The following is an 18,988-nucleotide window of genomic DNA, read 5'->3' as shown; positions in this document are numbered from 1 at the left end:
TCAAGGATCTGGAGAAGTTCAGGGGAATTGTTATTTTGTATCATTGTATAAAGTTATTTTGTAATCATTTAAATAAATAAAATATTAGTAGTAACAATAAAAATAAATATACAAACATGCGGTTATTATATATATATATTATATGTTTAATGATAACAATATTTAAATAAAATATTAATTATAAAAATAAAAAGTATTAACAATTAAATATAAATATACAAATGTATTATTCTTTATAATAATAATAATAAATACTGGGTAATAAGGCACAGAGAGTGAGAAGGGGTGTGTCTAAAAATATTAACAATAAAATACTAAAACTATAACTAACTAATAAAAATAAATATATCAACTTCTTCATATTATTATTATATCTGTAATAATATTAATATCGGTAATACTTTATACTATTATTATTAATAACAATAATTAAATAAAATATTAATTATAAACATAAAAAATATGAACAATAAAAATATATACAACCATTATTATTATCTGTTGTAATAATAATTTGTTATTTATATAATATATTATTAATAATAATAATAGTTAAATAAAAATTAATTGTAAAAATTGACTATTAGCATATTAAATCAATATTATTATTAATAGTAATAAAATACACGTTAAATAAATTGTTATTAAAATACATTTTTATTATCATTATTAGTAGTAGTATTAATAGTAATTATTATCGTCATCATCATTAATAATAATAATAATTATTATTATTATAATTTTCTGATTAAAGACCCAAGATGAGATATCTGAGGATTTTTTTACACTGCATAATGCTGTACCTGTAGAGAGGTATACAGGTGTGCTGGCCTCACTTTGGCAGTGGCCTCTGTGGGCGGTGACGGTGAATGTGAAGGTCTCTCCACAGCCCAGAGTAGGGAAGGAACAAACAGAGCTGGTGGAGTTACAGAGCTGATATTCTCCTGCTGCACTGACGGCTCGGGCGACGTAGTAATCAACTTCTTCTCTCACATCCCAAGACATCACAGACATTTTGTTACCGCACAGTTTATCGACGACTGGCTGCAGTGGTACGCAGGGTCCTGCAGGGTGGTCACAGAAAAGTTGGACCCTAATTAGTGTACTTCATCTTTTAACACTTTCTACACATTATGCTTTGCAAACTCACTGGACAGGAATGTGACATTGGTGGTGGAGGTCGTTTGGCACTGCTGGTTCATAGAGCTGAAGGTGAGGTTAAATTGCTGTCCACACTGCAGGGAGGAGATGTTACAGTGGTTCTGACTGGTTGAGCAGGAGACTGTTTGACCTTCTGACCCCAAAGCGGTCACGGAGTAATTCTCCGCCCCAGCAATGGCACTCCAAGACACTAGAACTGAATCTGTGGGGCAGTCCACCATGGCAGACACACTGGTGGACAGACATGGTGCTGAAAAATACAGAAGTGTATTTAATAACTTATATTTTAAAGTATATTATAATAGTAATAGTATATTTTAAAAACATAATACCAGTCAAAAGTTTGGAATATTTTATATATATATATATATATATATACATACATACACACACACATAGTTTTTTATTCTGGTAATGGCAAAGCAGAATTCTCAGCTTCGGAATTCTTCAGAAATCCCTTCAATATGCTGATTTGGTGATCAGTTATTAATAATGGTTCTTATTAACCATACATACACTACCATTAAAAACTTTGGAGTAAGTAAGATTTTTTTTTTTAATTTATACATTTAAGCAAGGATGCATTAAATTGATCAAAAGTGACAGGAAAGACATGTATAATATTAAAAGATTTCTATTTCAAATAAATTATGTTCATCTAACTTTTTCTTCATCAAAGTGCATCATGGTTTTCACAAAAATATTAAGCAGCAAAAAAAATTTTCAACATTGATAATAAGAAGAAATGTTTTTGAGCACCAAATCAACATATTAGAATGATTTATGATTTCTGAAAAATCATGCGACACTAAAGACTGGAGTAATGATGTTGGTTGAAAATTCAGCTTTGCCATCACAGGAATAACATTTTAAAATATATTCCAATAGAAAACTGTTATTTTTAAATTTTTGTGCTTTGATTAAATTATTCTTCTTTCAAAAAATAATATTCCAAACTGTAGTCTAGTAGTGTCTTTAGTCTTTTAACACAGTTATATATGATATCTTAACATTAAAGTGAATTTTTTATGAAATATGTGGTTCTAAATAAAACATATTTAAACAATGTACACATGCAATAAATCATGCAAAATAAGACCAGAAACATGGTCAGTTCTGGTATAATTTAGACTTCCGCCTTTGGTACTAGAGAAATCTGCTGTGACAGGAAAGAATATTTTTGTTTCATCACAATATTGTTTGTTTTTAATTGTTTTTTACAGACCTGATGTCATGTTGACCCCTGTGCTGTCAGAGCTGTTGAACACCTCACCGATGGCACGGACTCTGACATAGTACACTGTTCCACAGGTGAGATCAGGTACACTGCAGTATGTATGATTTGTCCGACAGGAAGTGGAATGACCATTTCCGCCTTCCAGGAATGCAACATATCCCACTGCCAAATGACTAGGCTCCCAGGAGACAGCAGCACTAAGGGTGGCGCAGTTTAGGCTAGCTTTGACATTCTGAGGAGGACAGGGTTCTGGAATGACATGAAGTAAATGACACTGATTCAAGATGCACATCATGCAGGTTGAGTGAATAATGACACATTTTTATTTTGGGTGAACATTCCTTTAAAATCAGTGGTCACATGACTGACCTGTCTTGATAGGATCAGAAGTCACAGTGTCACTGCAGACACTGTTGTGAGCCGTCGCGCTGACATTGTAGATCTGGCCACAATCCAGGTGTGGGAAGGTGCAGCTCGTGTTAGAGGTCTCACAGGTCACTGTCAGGCCCTCGTGGGTCACAGCCTCTGCTGAGAAGTTGGCGCCACCTTTAGTGACATCCCAGGACAGCAGAGCGGTGGAAGGACTGTACTGCACTGTCAGATGCTGAGGAACACACGGACCTGTAATGGTATGATAACGGTTTAGTTTTATACATTTATGTATAAAGATACATATTTTATCTAAAACAGTATAATGCATAATGTGTCACATTTCTAGATAATCTCAATATCCTGTTATAAATTGTAATTTAAATTGTTTTCAATTTAAATTTATTTACAGGTAAGTCAAATTAATACAAAAAATATGATGGGAGATTACCATGTTTATTCAAAAAGTTAAACTATAGCCTTATGTGCAAATTTTGTAGTACAATTATGTGACTTTAATGTTTTAAATTATTTCAATGATATATAAATATATATATTATATTGAGTAAAATTATTTAAAAAATATGTTCAGCTATGAATGATATATACACTACCAGTCAAAAGTTTTTGAACAGTAAGATTCTTAATGTTTTTTAAAGAATTCTCTTCTGCTCACCTGCATTTATTTCATCCAAAATACAGCAAAAGGAGTAATATTGTGAAATATGTTTACCATTTAAAATAACTGCTTTCTATTTGAATATATTTAACATATAATTGATTGCTGTGATCAAAGCTGAATTTTCAGCATCATTACTCCAGTCTTCAGTGTCACATGATCCTTCAGAAATCATTCTAATATGCTGATTTGCTGTTGAAGAAACATTTTTTATTATTATTAATTTTTTTTCAGGATTCTTTGATGAATAGAAAGATCAGCATTTATCTGAAATAATAAGCTTTTGTAACATTTTACACTATACAATTCAAAAGCTTGGTGTCAGTAAAAATTTTTGTAGGGGGGTAATTATAGAAATTAATACTTCTATTCAGCATGGATGCTTTAAATTGATCAAAAATGATGATGAAGACATTTACAATGTTACAAAAGATTTCTATTTCAGATAAATGCTGTTCTTCTGAACTTTCTGTTCATCAAAAAATCCTGAAAAAAAATTCTACTCCGCTGTTTTCAACATAATAATAATTAATGTTTTTTTGAGCAGCAAATCAGAATATTTGAATGATTTCTGAAGGATCATGGTACTGGAGTAATGGAGCTAAAAATTCAGCTTTGAAATCACAGGAATAAATTACATGTTTAATATATATTCAAAAAGAAAACACGTTATTTTAAATAGTAAAACTATTTCACAATATTAATGTTTTTGCTGTACTTCAGATCAATTAAATGCAGGCATGGTGAGCAGAAGAGAATTCTTTAAAAGTCTTACTGTTCAAAAACTTTTGACTGGTAGTGTACATAAAATGGTTGAAGGAAGCAGTCTATTTCAGTCAAGCAGAAGTATGTTGGCAGAACCAAATCGTTTACAAAACCGATTTAACAGTCTCAGCTGAAAACTTAAATCGCAAGCAAATCAGATTCACTAAACCTCACCTGTGATCAGGGAGCCAGTCATCTGAGCACTGGCATTGCACGTGTATCCCAAACTCTGTACGTTCACCGTATACTCATTGCCACACTGCAGCTCGCTCAGCTCACAGTGCGTGATGGAGCTGTTGGATGTGCAGCTAGCCCTGTTGTCCACCGGTGCCAAGGCAGAGACAGCGTATCCCTGAGCACCTGCACTGTACTGCCATGACACAGTGGCTGTACCCAGCTGACAATCCAACACTGCCTTGATGGAGCTGGCTGCGCAGGGAACTATGGGTAAAAGCAGGAGAGACTCTGATATATTTTTAATAGAAAGCAGTATACAGTGTATATATGTGCAGTAAGCAGTTCCAAACATAGCAATTAATTTAGGAGCGAGTGTCTATGGGAGCAATGCCTACGGAGTGAAAATATAGAGTATATAGACAAGTATATGCTTGTACGTGTTTCTATGTACCTGAGTTAGTGTTCACAGTAGCACTGGGAGGGCTGCTGCACAGACTGTCTGATGCCGTCACATTGACGTGGTACAGCTGACCACAGCTGAGACCTGTCACGTTACACTGTGAGCCTGTAGACTGGCAGGTGGTGGACAGTCCATTGCTGTCCTGCAAGGTGGCCGTGTAGTACTGTCCTCCTGCACTAGGTGTCCATGATACAACTAAAGCTTTTGTGACACAATCCACGGTGGGCAGGACATTACTTGGGTTGCAGGGCACTAGAACACAAGAAGCAAGGTAAAACTTAAGTGTTAATGAATTCAGTGCCTTTCTTTTGCAGTTTATGGTTTTTTATTAGACTTTATTGAATTTGATAAACTAAACTTTTTAACTAAAAAGAATATAGACATGCAAATACATTTTCAAAATATATACTGTATGTGTGTGTAGTTATATATACATAATAAATACACACAACACACACATATATTACGCTAACAAAAACTTTTATGTTGGATGCGATTAATCGCGATTAATCGTTTGACAGCACTATAGATAAGTTCTGATGTGAGTAATGTGGTAATGGAGCTTAAGTTGTATTTCACTTGCAATATTGTTTTTTTAAGCAACATTTCACATTTCAAATGCTGCATATTTTAATATATTATAAAATTATATAAGTATAAAATGTAACTTATTCTTGTGATGAAAAGCTGAATTTTCAGCATTTTTACTCCTGTCACGTGATCCTTCAGAAATCATTCTAATATGCTGTTTTGGTGCTCAATAGTCATCATTTCTTCTTATTATTATTAATGTTGTAAATGGTTGTTCTGCTTAATAATTTACGTTTAAAGTAGCATTTATTTAAAATTAAAAAAATGTTGGTAACATTATAAATGTCTTTACTGTCACTTCAATGTCTGTCAATTTAATGCATCCTTGCTTGATAAAAGTATAAAATTTTCTGACCCCAGATTTTTGAATGATTGTTCAAAATGACAGGAATTAATTTCTCTTACCTGTTATGACAGGTGATCCAGTGCCTGCAGAGCTGTTGCAGGAACGTCCCTCTGCCACTACCTTAACTGTGCATGTTTGTCCACATGCCATGTTAGTGATGTCACATCCTGTTTCATTGGTACTGCAGATGTACGTCTGTCCATTAGAGCACTGCATTGTCATCGTAAAGGACAGAGCTCCATTGCCGCCGGACCAAGACACACTCGCTGTGTTGCTGCCACAGTTCATTATGGACTGGATATTCAGTGGAGGGCATGGGGCTGAAGAGAAGAGAAAATAATGCCATTTAAAGGTGAATGTTAAGTATGTAATTTCCACACCACTAGAGGCACCAAACATATTTTTAAAAGTAATTAAATTTTATTCCGGTTTTTTTTAATTTTTTTTTTATATCTGAGTAGTGCTGTGGTGTTGCTATATGGCTTCTAAGGTGTTTGGAGTTGTTTTAACTAAAAAAATACATTCTTCAGCTTTAAAACGAATCATGATATGAAATATGAAGCCTGAGGCTTATTCGTTTCACTTTTGGTGTGAAAAGGCTTTTATATTTGCCAAAAATAGAACTTTTTTTATTTTAAAAACAAACAAGCAAGCCCTGTGCAGATTTAAAAAGTAACGTAACGCATTACTTTCCATAAAAAGTAACTAAGTAACGTAATTAGTTACTTTTTTATGGAGTAACGCAATATTGTAATGCATTACTTTTAAAAGTAACTTTCCCCAACACTGGTGGTAATGGAGCTTAAGTTGTATTTCACTTGCAATATTGTTTTTAAGCAACATTTTATTTTAATATATTTTAAAATGTAACTTATTCTTGTGATGAAAAGCTGAATTTTCAGCATCTTTACTCCTGTCACGTGATCCTTCAGAAATCATTCTAATATGCTGTTTTGGTGCTCAATAGTCATAATTTCTTATTATTATTATTAATGTTGTAAATGGTTGTTCTGCTTAATAATTTACATTTAAAGTAGCATTTATTTAAAATAAAAAAAAATTTTGGTAACATTATAAATGTCTTTACTGTCACTTCAATGTCTGTCAATTTAATGCATCCTTGCTTGATAAAAGTATAAATTTTTCTGACCCCAGATTTTTGAATGATTGTTCCAAAATGACAGGAATTAATTTCTCTTACCTGTTAAGACAGGTGATCCAGTGCCTGCAGAGCTGTTGCAGGAACGTCCCTCTGCCACTACCTTAACTGTGCATGTTTGTCCACATGCCATGTTAGTGATGTCACATCCTGTTTCATTGGTACTGCAGATGTACGTCTGTCCATTAGAGCACTGCATTGTCATCGTAAAGGACAGAGCTCCATTGCCGCCGGACCAAGACACACTCGCTGTGTTGCTGCCACAGTTCATTATGGACTGGATATTCAGTGGAGGGCATGGGGCTGAAGAGAAGAGAAAATAATGCCATTTAAAGGTGAATGTTAAGTATGTAATTTCCGCACCACTCGAGGCACCAAACACATTTTTAAAAGTAACTAGAATTTATTCCTGATTATTTAAATCTGAGTAGTGCTGTAGTGTTGCTATATGGCTTCTAAGGTGTTTGGAGTTGTTTTCACTGGGCTGCTATGCAGTTGCTAGGGCACCAGTACTGACAATCATTTTCAGCGAGTAACCTGAAGTCATTTCATTTTCAATCAAAGAGTTCAGCTTTATGCAAAGAGCAGCTACGTGATGCAGCGACCTCCAGTAGGAGTGCAGACTGTGTTCTATGCAGGTTTGATGCATGAATGAAACGGTGCCTCCTGTCCAATAACAAAGCCTAAGCTTTCAAATTCTTTAAATTTTTCTCAAGAAATACAAACAATAAATGTCATTTTGACATCATCATGTGGCATGACAGATCGCTTTAGCTGTGTGAAAGCAATCATGTCTTCCTCTTTACCTCTAGTTATAAGCATGAAATAAACAAGAATGATAATCAGAAAGTATGTTGAAAAAATAGTACATATTACTAAAATATACCAGTGTTTCAAACTGCAAAAAATAAAACAGCTTGCAAACATAGCGTAATGTTACCTTGGCAAAGTCATCATTGCTAGTTTGCAAGAAAAAAAACTCTAGAGAGGAGCATTGTGTGAAATATCTGTACTCTATATATTATATATTCATTGTATATTAGTGTTGTCATAATTAACAGATTTATTTAAGACATAAATTATGTCATGAAACAAGCTTTTATGATAGCCATGTTTAAATGTTTATATTTAAACAAGGAATTTGAGTAAACAATGTAATTATATCATTAGAAACTTGCCTTATGTACAATTTAAATGTTTGTGTACAACTCGGATTTTATTTGAGTGTTGATTATTATATCTATAAATAAATAGCAATCCAATTTAATAATTTGTTAAATTTTTGTTGTTCATTTTAACATTTAATATTTTAGTAATGTACCAAGTGAAAGTGTTCCCTGCATAGTTTACAGCTTTATTTGGGAGAAGAAAAATTGCATGTACCTGAAGTATTTCAAATTGAACTGATATCAAAGCAGCATCTGAATTAAATTTAATTGAGAGCTTGTGAATAAGAATCTAATTATGAAATCTGTGTCAATATCCAGCCCTACACTCAAGTAGAAATGTCTGCTAGCAACTAACGGTGATTAAGCTGTGATTTAGTGAAAAGGGCTTGAGTTGAGGCATTTGTTCAAATTATTTCTTTGTTTTACTATAGTATCTGTCTAAAGAATCTGTCTTTTCTTCTTTACAGAGTCTTCCATTGTATGGACAAACTAGGCTTTGTTACCTGTCTCCCTCTGCAGTGTGTTACTAGCAGCACTGGTGCATTGGCCTTGCGTTGCATTCACAATGAACGTGTACGTCTGTCCACACTGCAGTCCATCCACCACACATTCATCATTGTTGAAGACACCACAGCCCAGCTGTTCACCCTGAGTGCTCACTGCACTGACCGAAAATGCACCTAGACTCAACCCTGAACTAGACCACTTCACCACAGCAGACCTTGAGCTACAGTTCAGAGCCACGTCGTTCAGAACTGGCACACATGGAGCTGAAAGTGAGGGTAAAGAAGGGTGAAAGGAAACAGATTATTAAATATGAAAGTGCATTATTAGTATTATTAGAGCAAAAATGGAGTTTAATGACTATCATTTTGGTAATATTATTATTAATACAATTCCTGATTCCTAACCTGTAATTAAGGAGTACTCCGTGCTGGATTTGCTAGTACAGTTGTTTTGGGTAGCAGTGACAGTGACGTTGTATTGGCTGCCACATTGCAGGTGGGCAAGAGTGCAGTTCAAGTTTGTTGTGTTACACTCCACACCACTAGAGGGCCCCAATGGGCCAATGGCGCTTGCTGTGTAATGAACCCCGGAAATGGCCAAGGAGCTCCAGGACACTAAGACTGTGTTAGTAGAGCAGTCCAAAACAGCAGCGACAGAAGTAGGTGGACACGGCGCTAAAGAAGAAACAGAAATACATATGCTGAGACTATTATTCTGCATGTCTCCAGTATTAAGCATTTCACTCTTAAAGGGATAGTTCACTCCAAAATGAAAATTACCCCATGAATTACTCACCCTCAAGCCATCCTAGGTGAATATGACTTTCTTCTTTCAGATGAATTAAAAATAAATAAAAAGAGTTATATTAAAAAATGTCCTGGCTCTTCCAAGCTTTATAATGGCAGTGAATGGGGGGGGGGTAATAAAGGGCTTTTGAAGTGATGCATTTGTGTAAGAAAAATGTCTATATTTAAAACTTAAAGGGGTCATATGATGCTGCTAAAAATAAAATTATTTGGTGACGCCTTCTTTCTTTGTGTGAACATTTGGGCAGCGTTATGCAAATCTTCCCAGATAGTGACGTAGGTATGTGGGGGCGTGTTAGAATGAGCCGTTTTAGGTAGGCGTGGTTGACTCTTAACTTTTATAAAGAATAACTCTTTGGATTTGAGACTTTAGTCTTTGCAACTTTACAGATCTTCTTTATGCACCAAGAGCTTGTAACACTCCAAAGAGAAAGTAAAAATTTAAATCGCATCATATGACCCCTTTAAGCCATAATCTGTAGCTTCCGCTAACTGTCGTACGCGTGTTTACGAGATAGTGGCGTTCCAGCGGATGACATAGGATGAAAGTAGCGTAAGCTCCAGTGGGAAGTGACGAACGCGGAAGCACAGAGGAGAGAGCAAAACAAAACACCAGTCACAAATTAGCAGTACAAAATGAGGATATGTAAATAAAAATGTTGGAGGATTTCGATAAAAGCCAAGAGGAGACTGGTTTTCCTTTGCTGTAAACAAAACTTGGTTCTCGCAAAACTAACATATTCTCACCGGAGCTTACGCTACACCTACATCATCTGCTGGAACGCCACTCTCGTTAATACGCATATGACAGTTAGCGGAAATTAGAGATTAAGGTTTATAAAGTTTTAAATATAGACATGTTTCTTACACAAATGCATCACTTCAAAAGGCCATAAGTTCATAAGTTGTACTTCTCGACCCCCATTCACTGTCATTATAAAGCTTGGAGGAGCCAGGACATTTTTAATATAACTGATTGTATTCATCTGAAAGAAATTCTATATGCCTAGGATGGATTGAGGGTGAGTAAATCATGGGGTAATTTTCATTTTTGGGTGAACTATCCCTTAAAGTCAACATGAAACTGTATTTGCAAACTGTTTCACTTCAGTATTATGACATATCCTTATGTTTAAGAAATGTAGAGTGTGGTTTTTGATATGAGGAACAAAGGCTGGAACCACCATGAATATTGATGGTACAGCATCCCCTACAAAAATTAGATATGGCCAGATTGTATATTTGATGTTCTTGATGCTGCTCTGCTGCACTCCATTATGCACTGTTCTTTTGTCAAATTTTGCTGTTTTAAATAGAAAATATTGTGATTCATGTAAATCGTAATTAAATTTGATGTGACAAGAAAGATTAATGGAGCTGTTTTTGACATATTAGACGTATGATTGAGAGCAATTGTGTGCATATTTATTTAGAATGGAAGCCTTCAGTTTGTTCAAATGGTACTGTACCTGCCGTGACCTGACTGATCGCACTGGTGTTGGAGCTACAGCCGTTGGCCTCTGCAACCACAGTGATATTGTACGTCTGCCCACAGCCGAGTGCAGGGATGATGCAGGACGTGGAGGTGGAGTTACACACCAGGGTCTTGTCAGTAGATTTTGCTTGAGCATAGTAGATCTGCGCCCCTTTACTCGACTGCCAGCTAATTTGAACATCACCTGTTTGACAGTCTAAGAGCTGACTGACCACAGATTGTGGAGCACAGGGTGCTGAGAGACAAAGGAAAACAAAGTATTACTTTAGCATGTTTAAAGGAATATTCCAGGTTAAAAACAAATCTTTCTCGGCAGAATCTTTGGTGTGCAGTCAAATACATTTAAAATGTGAAGTATTGTCGTCAAAGCACTTGAATTATTCAGTAAACGTGTTCTTTTTTTTTTTTAGCAACATTCACATTTCAAGTGCTGTAGAGAATAATATTGTGTACTATAGTTTAAACGTTCTGGATTTATACGCTACAAACTTGCAGTATGCAAAATTCAATTTTAGAGAAAATACTTACCAGTATTGATACGACGCACGTCACTACGTTGCCCAGTGCAGTCCACGCTCATAGCTGTGACTGACACGTTGTACGCCTGACCACACGCCAGGCCGCTGATGTCACAGGAAGTGCTGCTGGAGTTGCAGGTTAGCGTATGTCCATTATCATCTACTGCTGTTACTGTATAGTATGAAACAAGGCCACTAGATGCTGCCCAGGAAACAGATGCAGTGTCCGACCCACAGGATAATGACACATTGACTTGAGTGGGAACACATGGAGCTGGAAAGGAAAAGAGTCATGCACAAAATCAGAAGATTTTAGCGCAATGGATCATTTGATGCCAGAAGAATTGCCAAATTAGAGTTTAATCTAAATGCACTGTGTTGTTATTTTATGTTATACCCATGTCAAGAGTGACCAAGGTTTTAGAAGAGGTTGAACAGGTCTGGCCGTGTCCTGTAACACTGATGTTATAGTGCTGACCACACGGCAGTGAACTGATGCTGCAGGAGGAGCCGTTGGTGAAGCAGTTGTGCTTTTGGGGGTCCTGGAAAGACTGCAGTATTGCATTGAAACTTAGCGAACCATTGCCTGGTGTCCAAGAAATGAGTGCTGAGTTGGTGCTGCAGTCCAGACTGGCTTGAATGCCAGTGTTGGGACATGGTGCTGCAACATGACAAAAATGTTAACACGTCAAACTGCAGTATATGTTTTTACATTTACTGAATGGTGCTTGCCATGCAAAAACTGCTAAGATGTTGCTATATGGTTGCTAGGATGTTCTGGGTGGTTGCTAATAGTTCAGGAAAACTATTGTGTTGCTCCAATCTCTAATTATCACTAATGAGCTAGAGTTCAATACCTGAGACGAGAGTGACAGGCTGGCTAGCCGGGCCCATGCAGTCACCATTCATGCCCATGACTGTGATGGAATATTCCTGGCCGCACTGCAGGTTTGGGATATCACAGTGTGTGACAGTGTTGTTGCAGGACGTCTTGTACCCTTGGTTGCCTTCTGCCTTTACCAAGTACCAAGTGGCACCAAGGGCATTGTGCCAGGTGATGGAAGCAATGTTGGATGTACAGTTTAGAGCAGCAGCGACATTGGTGGGAATGCAGGGTAGAAGAGAAGAGAAGAGAAGAGAAGAGAAGAGAAGAGAAGAGGAAGTTATATGAAAACATAGGCTATATAAAAAATATTTATATAAAAAGTGTATACACTATACACTACTGTTCAAAACTTTAAGGGTTAGTAAAATGTTTTTGAAAGAAGTTTCTTATGCTCACCAAGGCTGCATTTATTTTATGAAAAACACAATTAAAAAAGTGATATTGTGAAATATTATTATAATTTAAAATAGCTGTTTTGTGACATTTATTCCTGTGATGTCAAAGAGGAGTTTTCAGCAGCCATTATTCCTTCAGTGTCACATTATCCTTCAGAAATCATTCTAATATGCTGATTTGGTGTGCAAGAAAAATTTCTTATCAGTTTTCAAAACAGTTGATCTGGCTCAATATTTTTGCAGAAACAAAGGTAAATGTTTTCAGATTTTTTTTTTTTATATAAATTTCAAAAGGTCATTTATTTGAACATTATCAATGTTGTCCTTACTTAATTATTGATTTCTTTCCCAAAAAAAATCTTACTGACCCTAAAATGCTTGAATGGTAGTGTATAATTTTTTTTTTTAAATCATGCTGGGATTTGGGGGGAAACAGTTAAAATACTTGGAATATATATATAGGTATATATTATTTATAGAATTGGATAAAATAAACCACCAAATGCCACTTTTTTCTATCTAATGCACTGAAATTCATATATCTAATGTATTTAAGGACCACATTTTCTGTACACGTTGTTATGAATCACTGAAATTAGCAAATGTTAATGTGAGCTGACACCTGTTTCCACTACAGCTTTAGGTTGAGAGCTGCTGTTGCAGGTGGCGCCATCAGCTTGGACAGTTACATTTAGTCTCATCCCACACGGCAGAGAGGTCAGCTGACAGGAAGTCCCCATAGAGTGACAAGAAGCTAAGCGTTGCTGCTGCCCGTCTGTTGCCATTGCCGTGTACCCATTAGCTCCCGCACTGGCAGCCCATGTCACGTTGGCCGTGTTGGTGTCACACTGGAGCACAGTTGTGATGTTCTGAGGGTCACAGGGAGCTAAAGGAGATACATAGTCAGTTTCAAAGGTCTGTTATTACTGTGTAAACATGAGCATGTATGCTCACTTGACTGTTACCTGACTGTATCTGAATGGGTGTGGATGGCAGACTTCCACATTGATCATCATTCCTTGTGACTGTGACGTTGTAGTTCATTCCGCAGAGCAGGTTTGCGAATGTGCAGTTGTTAGAGCTGGAGCTGCAATTAACTGAGTGCCCATGTTCATCCTGCAGTACTGCTGTGCACAGACTCCCAGTCTGAAGGGCCTGCCAACTTACGACTGCGTGATTTGCTGCACAGTCTCTAGTGACCCCCACGCTAACCGGAGCACATGGAGCTACAATGGAGAATGTATCAGATTTACTTGGTATACAGCAAAAATTCGTTTGTTTTACTTTTATATAAAAGTATAAAAACAGTAAAACACTATATAAACGTCAAATATTTTAGAGAAATTAATTTGCTGGTGAAATATACAATTCCTTTTTGTCTTAAATGGACAGTTTAAACCAAATTGAAATTCATATTAATATATAAAATGTTAAGTATAAGATTTTTTAAAAAGATAAAATTACCATTTTTAAATTTTTATTTGAACATTTTGTGTTTATTTTTTGTCATGTTATTTTTATATTTTAAATATCTGGGCCCCTTTATTCATCCTCTCTTATTGTTTTATTTTACATTTTAAAAGTATGTCCCTTTTTCTTTATCCTTTTTTTTACATTTTAAATATCTGGCCACTTTTATTCATCCCATTTTATTTTTTGATTTAAATTATTTGTTATATTACATTTTAAATATATTGCCTCTTTTAATTATCCTGTTTTATTTTTTATTTTACTTATCTGGGCCTTTGTATTAATTATTTTACACTTTAAATATTTAACCTTTTATTCATACCATTTTATTTTTTTACATTTTAAATATCTGGCATCTGTTATTCATCCCCTTTTAAGTTTTGTTTTATGATTATTTTACGATATTATTGAATTTTACATTTTAGATGTCCGGTGTCATTTAATTCCTACTTTTAATTTTTTTTACAGTTTGTATTTTATAAACGTGTATTATACACGTTTATAAATGTATTTTTTTATTTTTAAATATGTGGCCCTTTTTATTTATTCCTTTTTATCATTATTATGACTCTTTTTTTATTAATTGTTATTTTACATTTTAAATATCTGTTTATTCTTCCCTTTTATTTTTTTGCTGTCTCATCCCTTTTTATTTTTAATTTTACATTATTTTTTGTTTTACATTTTAAATTTATGTCCCCTTTTCATCATCCTCTTTTATTTTTGGTTATTTACATTTTAAATATCTGACCCCTTTTATTTATTTATTTATGTTTTATTATCTGGCCCCCTTGCCCCCTTTTTTATTTTAGTTTTCACATTATTTCATAAATAAACCAGATAAAGCAATTAATTTTAAATATCTAGCAATTTCTATTCATCCAACTTTTTGTATTTTACTTGGTAATTTATTTAGCATTTTAAATATCTGGCCCCTTTTATTCATTCTTTTTGATCATCTGTGCACCTACCTGTCTGCAGGGTGACATGTTGACTCTCAGAACTGTTGCATTTCAGGTTAGTTGACATGACATACACATCATACGCCTCGCCGCATCGCAGGTCTGGGATTGTGCATTCTGCCGCCATGGCAACACAGGTGTGAACTGTGCCATTCACGTGAGTCGCCATTCCGATGTAGAAGATGGCACCGTTGGCATAGTTCCATGTGAGAGAGGCGGAGTCTGAACTACAGGTCTCCACAGCAGACACATTCTGAGGTATGCAGGGAACTACAGTGCGAGATAAAGAGACATAGTGTATAGTATCATCATGTAATACCATGCCACAGTACTTTTTTGTAAGTGCATATTCCTATACCACTATATATATTGCAATTTAAAGAATACCATTGTATTACCACAGTACCCAGAATCACTCACCTGTCTCTGCTACATCTCCCAGCACAGGATCAGTAGTGCATTCACCATTTGTGGCAACAATCCACACGCTCAGGCTCTCTCCGCAATCCAGATCTGTTATCGTGCAGCTTGTGTTTGCAGACGTACAGTTGTAGAAATCTTTACGATTACCGCGGGCCTCCACAACGTAGGCCTCGGCTCCTGCGGCCTCGTCCCAAGTAATGATGGCACTGCTGATGCTATTACAGTTTGCAATCGTGTAGATGTTCTGCGGCAAACATGGGGCTTCATGGGTAAGGAGACAGAGGGGGCCAAAATTAAGATTTATATTTAAAACAAGTCAAGACACTTTATCTGCTTCAAACAATACAGATTGTTTCAATGGAGCTTCAGATTAATAAACAGGAAAATAACAGTGTTAATGTTGAAGTTCAATCCGGCTCCGAAGTAGCTCATTTTTTCACCTCAATTCAGTTCAAAGTTGATTCAGTTCAGTTCTGTCATGACAACTCTCGGAGGGATTGGCATGGTAATGTACATGACAATGTTAATGTATTTGGTCTTGGCGGAATAGATCTGCTACGCTGCTGCTGCTGCTGCTGCTGCGGCAGAGCAAGTACTGAGACTTGCTACAACATGAGCTGCTCTGAGCATGTAAGAAATATTGCTGCTGCAAACATAACATACATGAAATAACCCCCATATAGCATACATGAATCACCTCGTAGCAGATCTATACAGGTGGAGCTGGGGAAGGTGGAGGGTTTCTGAAGCAACTGCTACAGCAAACACTAATCATATATTTGAATGTTGAGCAGCGAGCTCATTGGCTACCGATACAGGAGAGAACTAATCAGCTGTGCCATGTGATAATGATGTCATTAGGTCAGATTGAGTTAGACCTATCAGACTGCACCATCTAGAGTTTCATGCCAGAACTCTGTTTTTCAATAACAGTGTTGATATTGCAGAGTTCGTGTCATAATCCAGCTTAATTCAATTCAAATTTTGTTCCCATCCAATATTGTTAGTGCAGTTAAATCGATAATATAATTGTCTTTTAAATGGCTTCTGAACCCGAAAACAAACACACAAACATAAACAACTGCAAAATTATGTGTCCCATGGAAAATCATGGAATATTAAATATTTATTGATTTTTACCAAAATGACCAACTCACCTGTTTTGATCACCACACCCTCTGTGTTTCCACTGTTGCAGTCTAGTCCTCCGGAGTAGACGGCGCTGACGTAGAAGCTGTAGGTTTGACCACAGACGGTGTCGGTGAAATAACAGGAGGTTTCCACAGTGACACATTCCATTACCAGGTCATCCGAGTCCACAGCAATGGCGAAGTAATAAGCCGTGTTGTTGGTGGGCTCCCACGAGAACAAGATGACATTAGTGGAGCACTCGCGGTACACTTTTGGCGCTTTGGGTGGGCATGGTGCTGTTAGTTTGAGAGAAGGGGGTTAAGAAATGCATTTGCTAGTGAAATATACAATTCCTTTTTGGTTTAAAGAGACAGTTCACCCAGAAATGAAAGCCCATGTTGTTTGAAACCTGTATGACTTACTTTCTTCAAACGCAAAAGGAGATATTTTCAAGAATAACCGATGTTTTGTCTATACAATGAAAGTAAATGGGGTCCAAAATAAACAACATTGGACCCCACTGACTAATTTTATGGACAAAATCCCTCCAAAATATCTTCTGTAGAAGAAAGAAAGCCATACCGGTTGACATGAGGGTGATTAATGATGACAGAGTTTTCATTTTTGGAGAGTAGATAAAAACAACCTGAGAAAGATAACCTTAGAGAAGGCAGGTAGATTTACTAACTTAAGGGCTAAGTTAGGACTGCCTCCTGATACCGCATGACCTTCCATAAAAAATATCTGCCTCAATAGACTGTAAAGCTAATTGAATCTACATGACAGTAATTCCTGGGTGTGTTCCCCCTCAGACTTGCTACACCACGACAGGATTTCCTGCTCACCTCCCAGAGGACTGGATCAGGTGTGAGCGTGACCTTTGAGAAAGGACATCTTTACCTGTCTCTAAGATGTAGCTGCCGTCGGAAGTGCTTTCACAGTTAGCGATGGCTGTAATCCGTACTGCGTACCGTTCTCCACAGACCAGATTCGAGATCTGGCAGGTGGTGTCCGTTGAAGTGCAGTTGAGCGACCGGCCTTGACCATCTGTAATGACGGCACGGTACGACGTGGCACCAAAAACCACATCCCAACTAACCGTTGCCGTAGAAGTAAGACAGCTGTACTCCACAGAGATGGAGGAAACTGTTGCAATGCCTGAGATAAACAAGAAGTCATATGTTATAGATCTGCATATCCAGATGCTGCAAAAACCAGCATTGGTTTCTAGGCTTGGTTTATGCTTAGTATTGATTCTGGACTAGAATTTTCTTAAAGGAAGTCTTGGTTAGGCAAGTCTAGAAGCATCCGAAACACATCAAGGCATAAATCTACTGCTTTATGATTTCATTCAAAGGTTTCGCTCTGAAATGTTCTGCCTCATCTTGACTTACTGGAAGTTGTGTAGGTGACATTATTAGACTCTCCTGGTTCAAGGAACATGTTGATAGATGCAACCCCTATTGTGTATGTTGTACACGGCTCCAGGTTTGAGATGTTCACACCGGCAGCAGTGGCATTCTTAATAAGCGGGGGAAATCCCGGCTTGTTATTGGCCATCACTGAAAGCTGGTAAAGCAGGACACCTGAGACGCTGTTCCATGTTACGCCAGCCGTGGTCTGCGTTAACTTGTTCACAGCCACATTATCTGGTGGCTGCACCACTGTGGAACAAAAATATTTTCTTATTGTCAATTATAGAAAGGCAAGATTTCATTGACAGGGTAGCAAAGCTGCTGTAAAATAGCACAAAACTGGAAAGAACTGTGAATAGACTTACATGTTCTGATGGTTCTGACAAGGCTCTTGGTGCCGAGTCCTGCAGAATTGGCGGAATAAATGTAACAGCTGTACGAAGTGGCTCGCTGGAGGTTGTCTATCTGTCCACTTAGCGAGGTGAATGTGAGGTTATGAGTCTCAGGATGGAAAGTTCCATTCACCACCAAAATGTATTTATCGGCTCCTTGTGCACTGGACCAGTCAAACCTGATGGAGGTGCTTGATATTGCCTTTGAATATGTTATTTGTGAGGTGGCAGGAACTGCATGCACAAATGAAATGAAATTAATTAAAAATGTAACAAGTCCAGAAATTTGTTAAGAAATGTGTGGGTCGATAACTTACTTGTCTGTGCTGTCTGGGAGTTGATGCATGTCACATAATTGAACACAAACACTTTAAAAGTCACTAGATAAATGTTTCCCGGTCTTAAGCCTTGGACCAGTCGCTCCACAGCAGACGCAGTGAGTGTAATAGTGACAGGTGCTGTGTTGGTTGCATTC

General features: G+C 36.7%; 2 protein-coding genes across 2 annotated transcripts in view; both read right to left on the bottom strand.

The window, feature by feature from the left end:
* Positions 1–6,073, bottom strand: part of LOC107660349 (uncharacterized) — a 19,167-nt gene extending 13,094 nt beyond the window's left edge. The window contains exons 1-6 of the mRNA XM_016449629.1: positions 5,845–6,073; positions 4,840–5,100; positions 4,386–4,652; positions 2,768–3,019; positions 2,387–2,647; positions 1,151–1,411 (exon numbers count right to left, since the gene is read on the bottom strand). Coding sequence (XP_016305115.1) covers positions 1,151–1,411; positions 2,387–2,647; positions 2,768–3,019; positions 4,386–4,652; positions 4,840–5,100; positions 5,845–6,073 — 1,531 coding nt within the window. The remainder of the gene's footprint in view (positions 1–1,150; positions 1,412–2,386; positions 2,648–2,767; positions 3,020–4,385; positions 4,653–4,839; positions 5,101–5,844) is intronic.
* A 2,946-nt stretch (positions 6,074–9,019) lies between these two features.
* On the bottom strand, positions 9,020–17,795 carry LOC107660334 (fibronectin type III domain-containing protein 7-like). Its single transcript, XM_016449627.1, has 10 exons — positions 17,678–17,795; positions 16,733–17,002; positions 15,573–15,836; positions 15,162–15,422; positions 13,516–13,606; positions 12,297–12,619; positions 11,837–12,100; positions 11,450–11,713; positions 10,896–11,156; positions 9,020–9,294 (listed from the first exon to the last, which is right to left on the bottom strand). The coding sequence occupies exons 1-10, from the start codon at positions 17,793–17,795 to the stop codon at positions 9,020–9,022; spliced, it is 2,391 nt and encodes a 796-aa protein (XP_016305113.1).
* Between the last annotated feature and the right edge of the window lie 1,193 nt (positions 17,796–18,988).

The sequence above is a fragment of the Sinocyclocheilus anshuiensis genome, unplaced genomic scaffold, assembly GCF_001515605.1.
Source record: "Sinocyclocheilus anshuiensis isolate Anshui unplaced genomic scaffold, SAMN03320099.WGS_v1.1 scaffold850, whole genome shotgun sequence".
Classification (NCBI taxonomy): Eukaryota; Metazoa; Chordata; class Actinopteri; order Cypriniformes; family Cyprinidae; genus Sinocyclocheilus; species Sinocyclocheilus anshuiensis.
The sequence above is the reverse complement of the archived record's forward strand: the minus strand, read 5'-3'. Positions and strand labels throughout refer to the sequence as shown.

Coding starts and splice junctions, on each gene's coding strand:
- LOC107660334 (XM_016449627.1), bottom strand. CDS start 17,795: ATGTGGTTTTTGGTGCCACGTCGTACCGTGCCGTCATTACAGATGGTC. Junction 15,837..16,732: donor GGGTGTGGTGATCAAAACAG/GTGAGTTGGTCA, acceptor TTACCCATGAAG/CCCCATGTTTGCCGCAGAAC. Junction 15,423..15,572: donor GGGAGATGTAGCAGAGACAG/GTGAGTGATTCT, acceptor CTCGCACTGTAG/TTCCCTGCATACCTCAGAAT.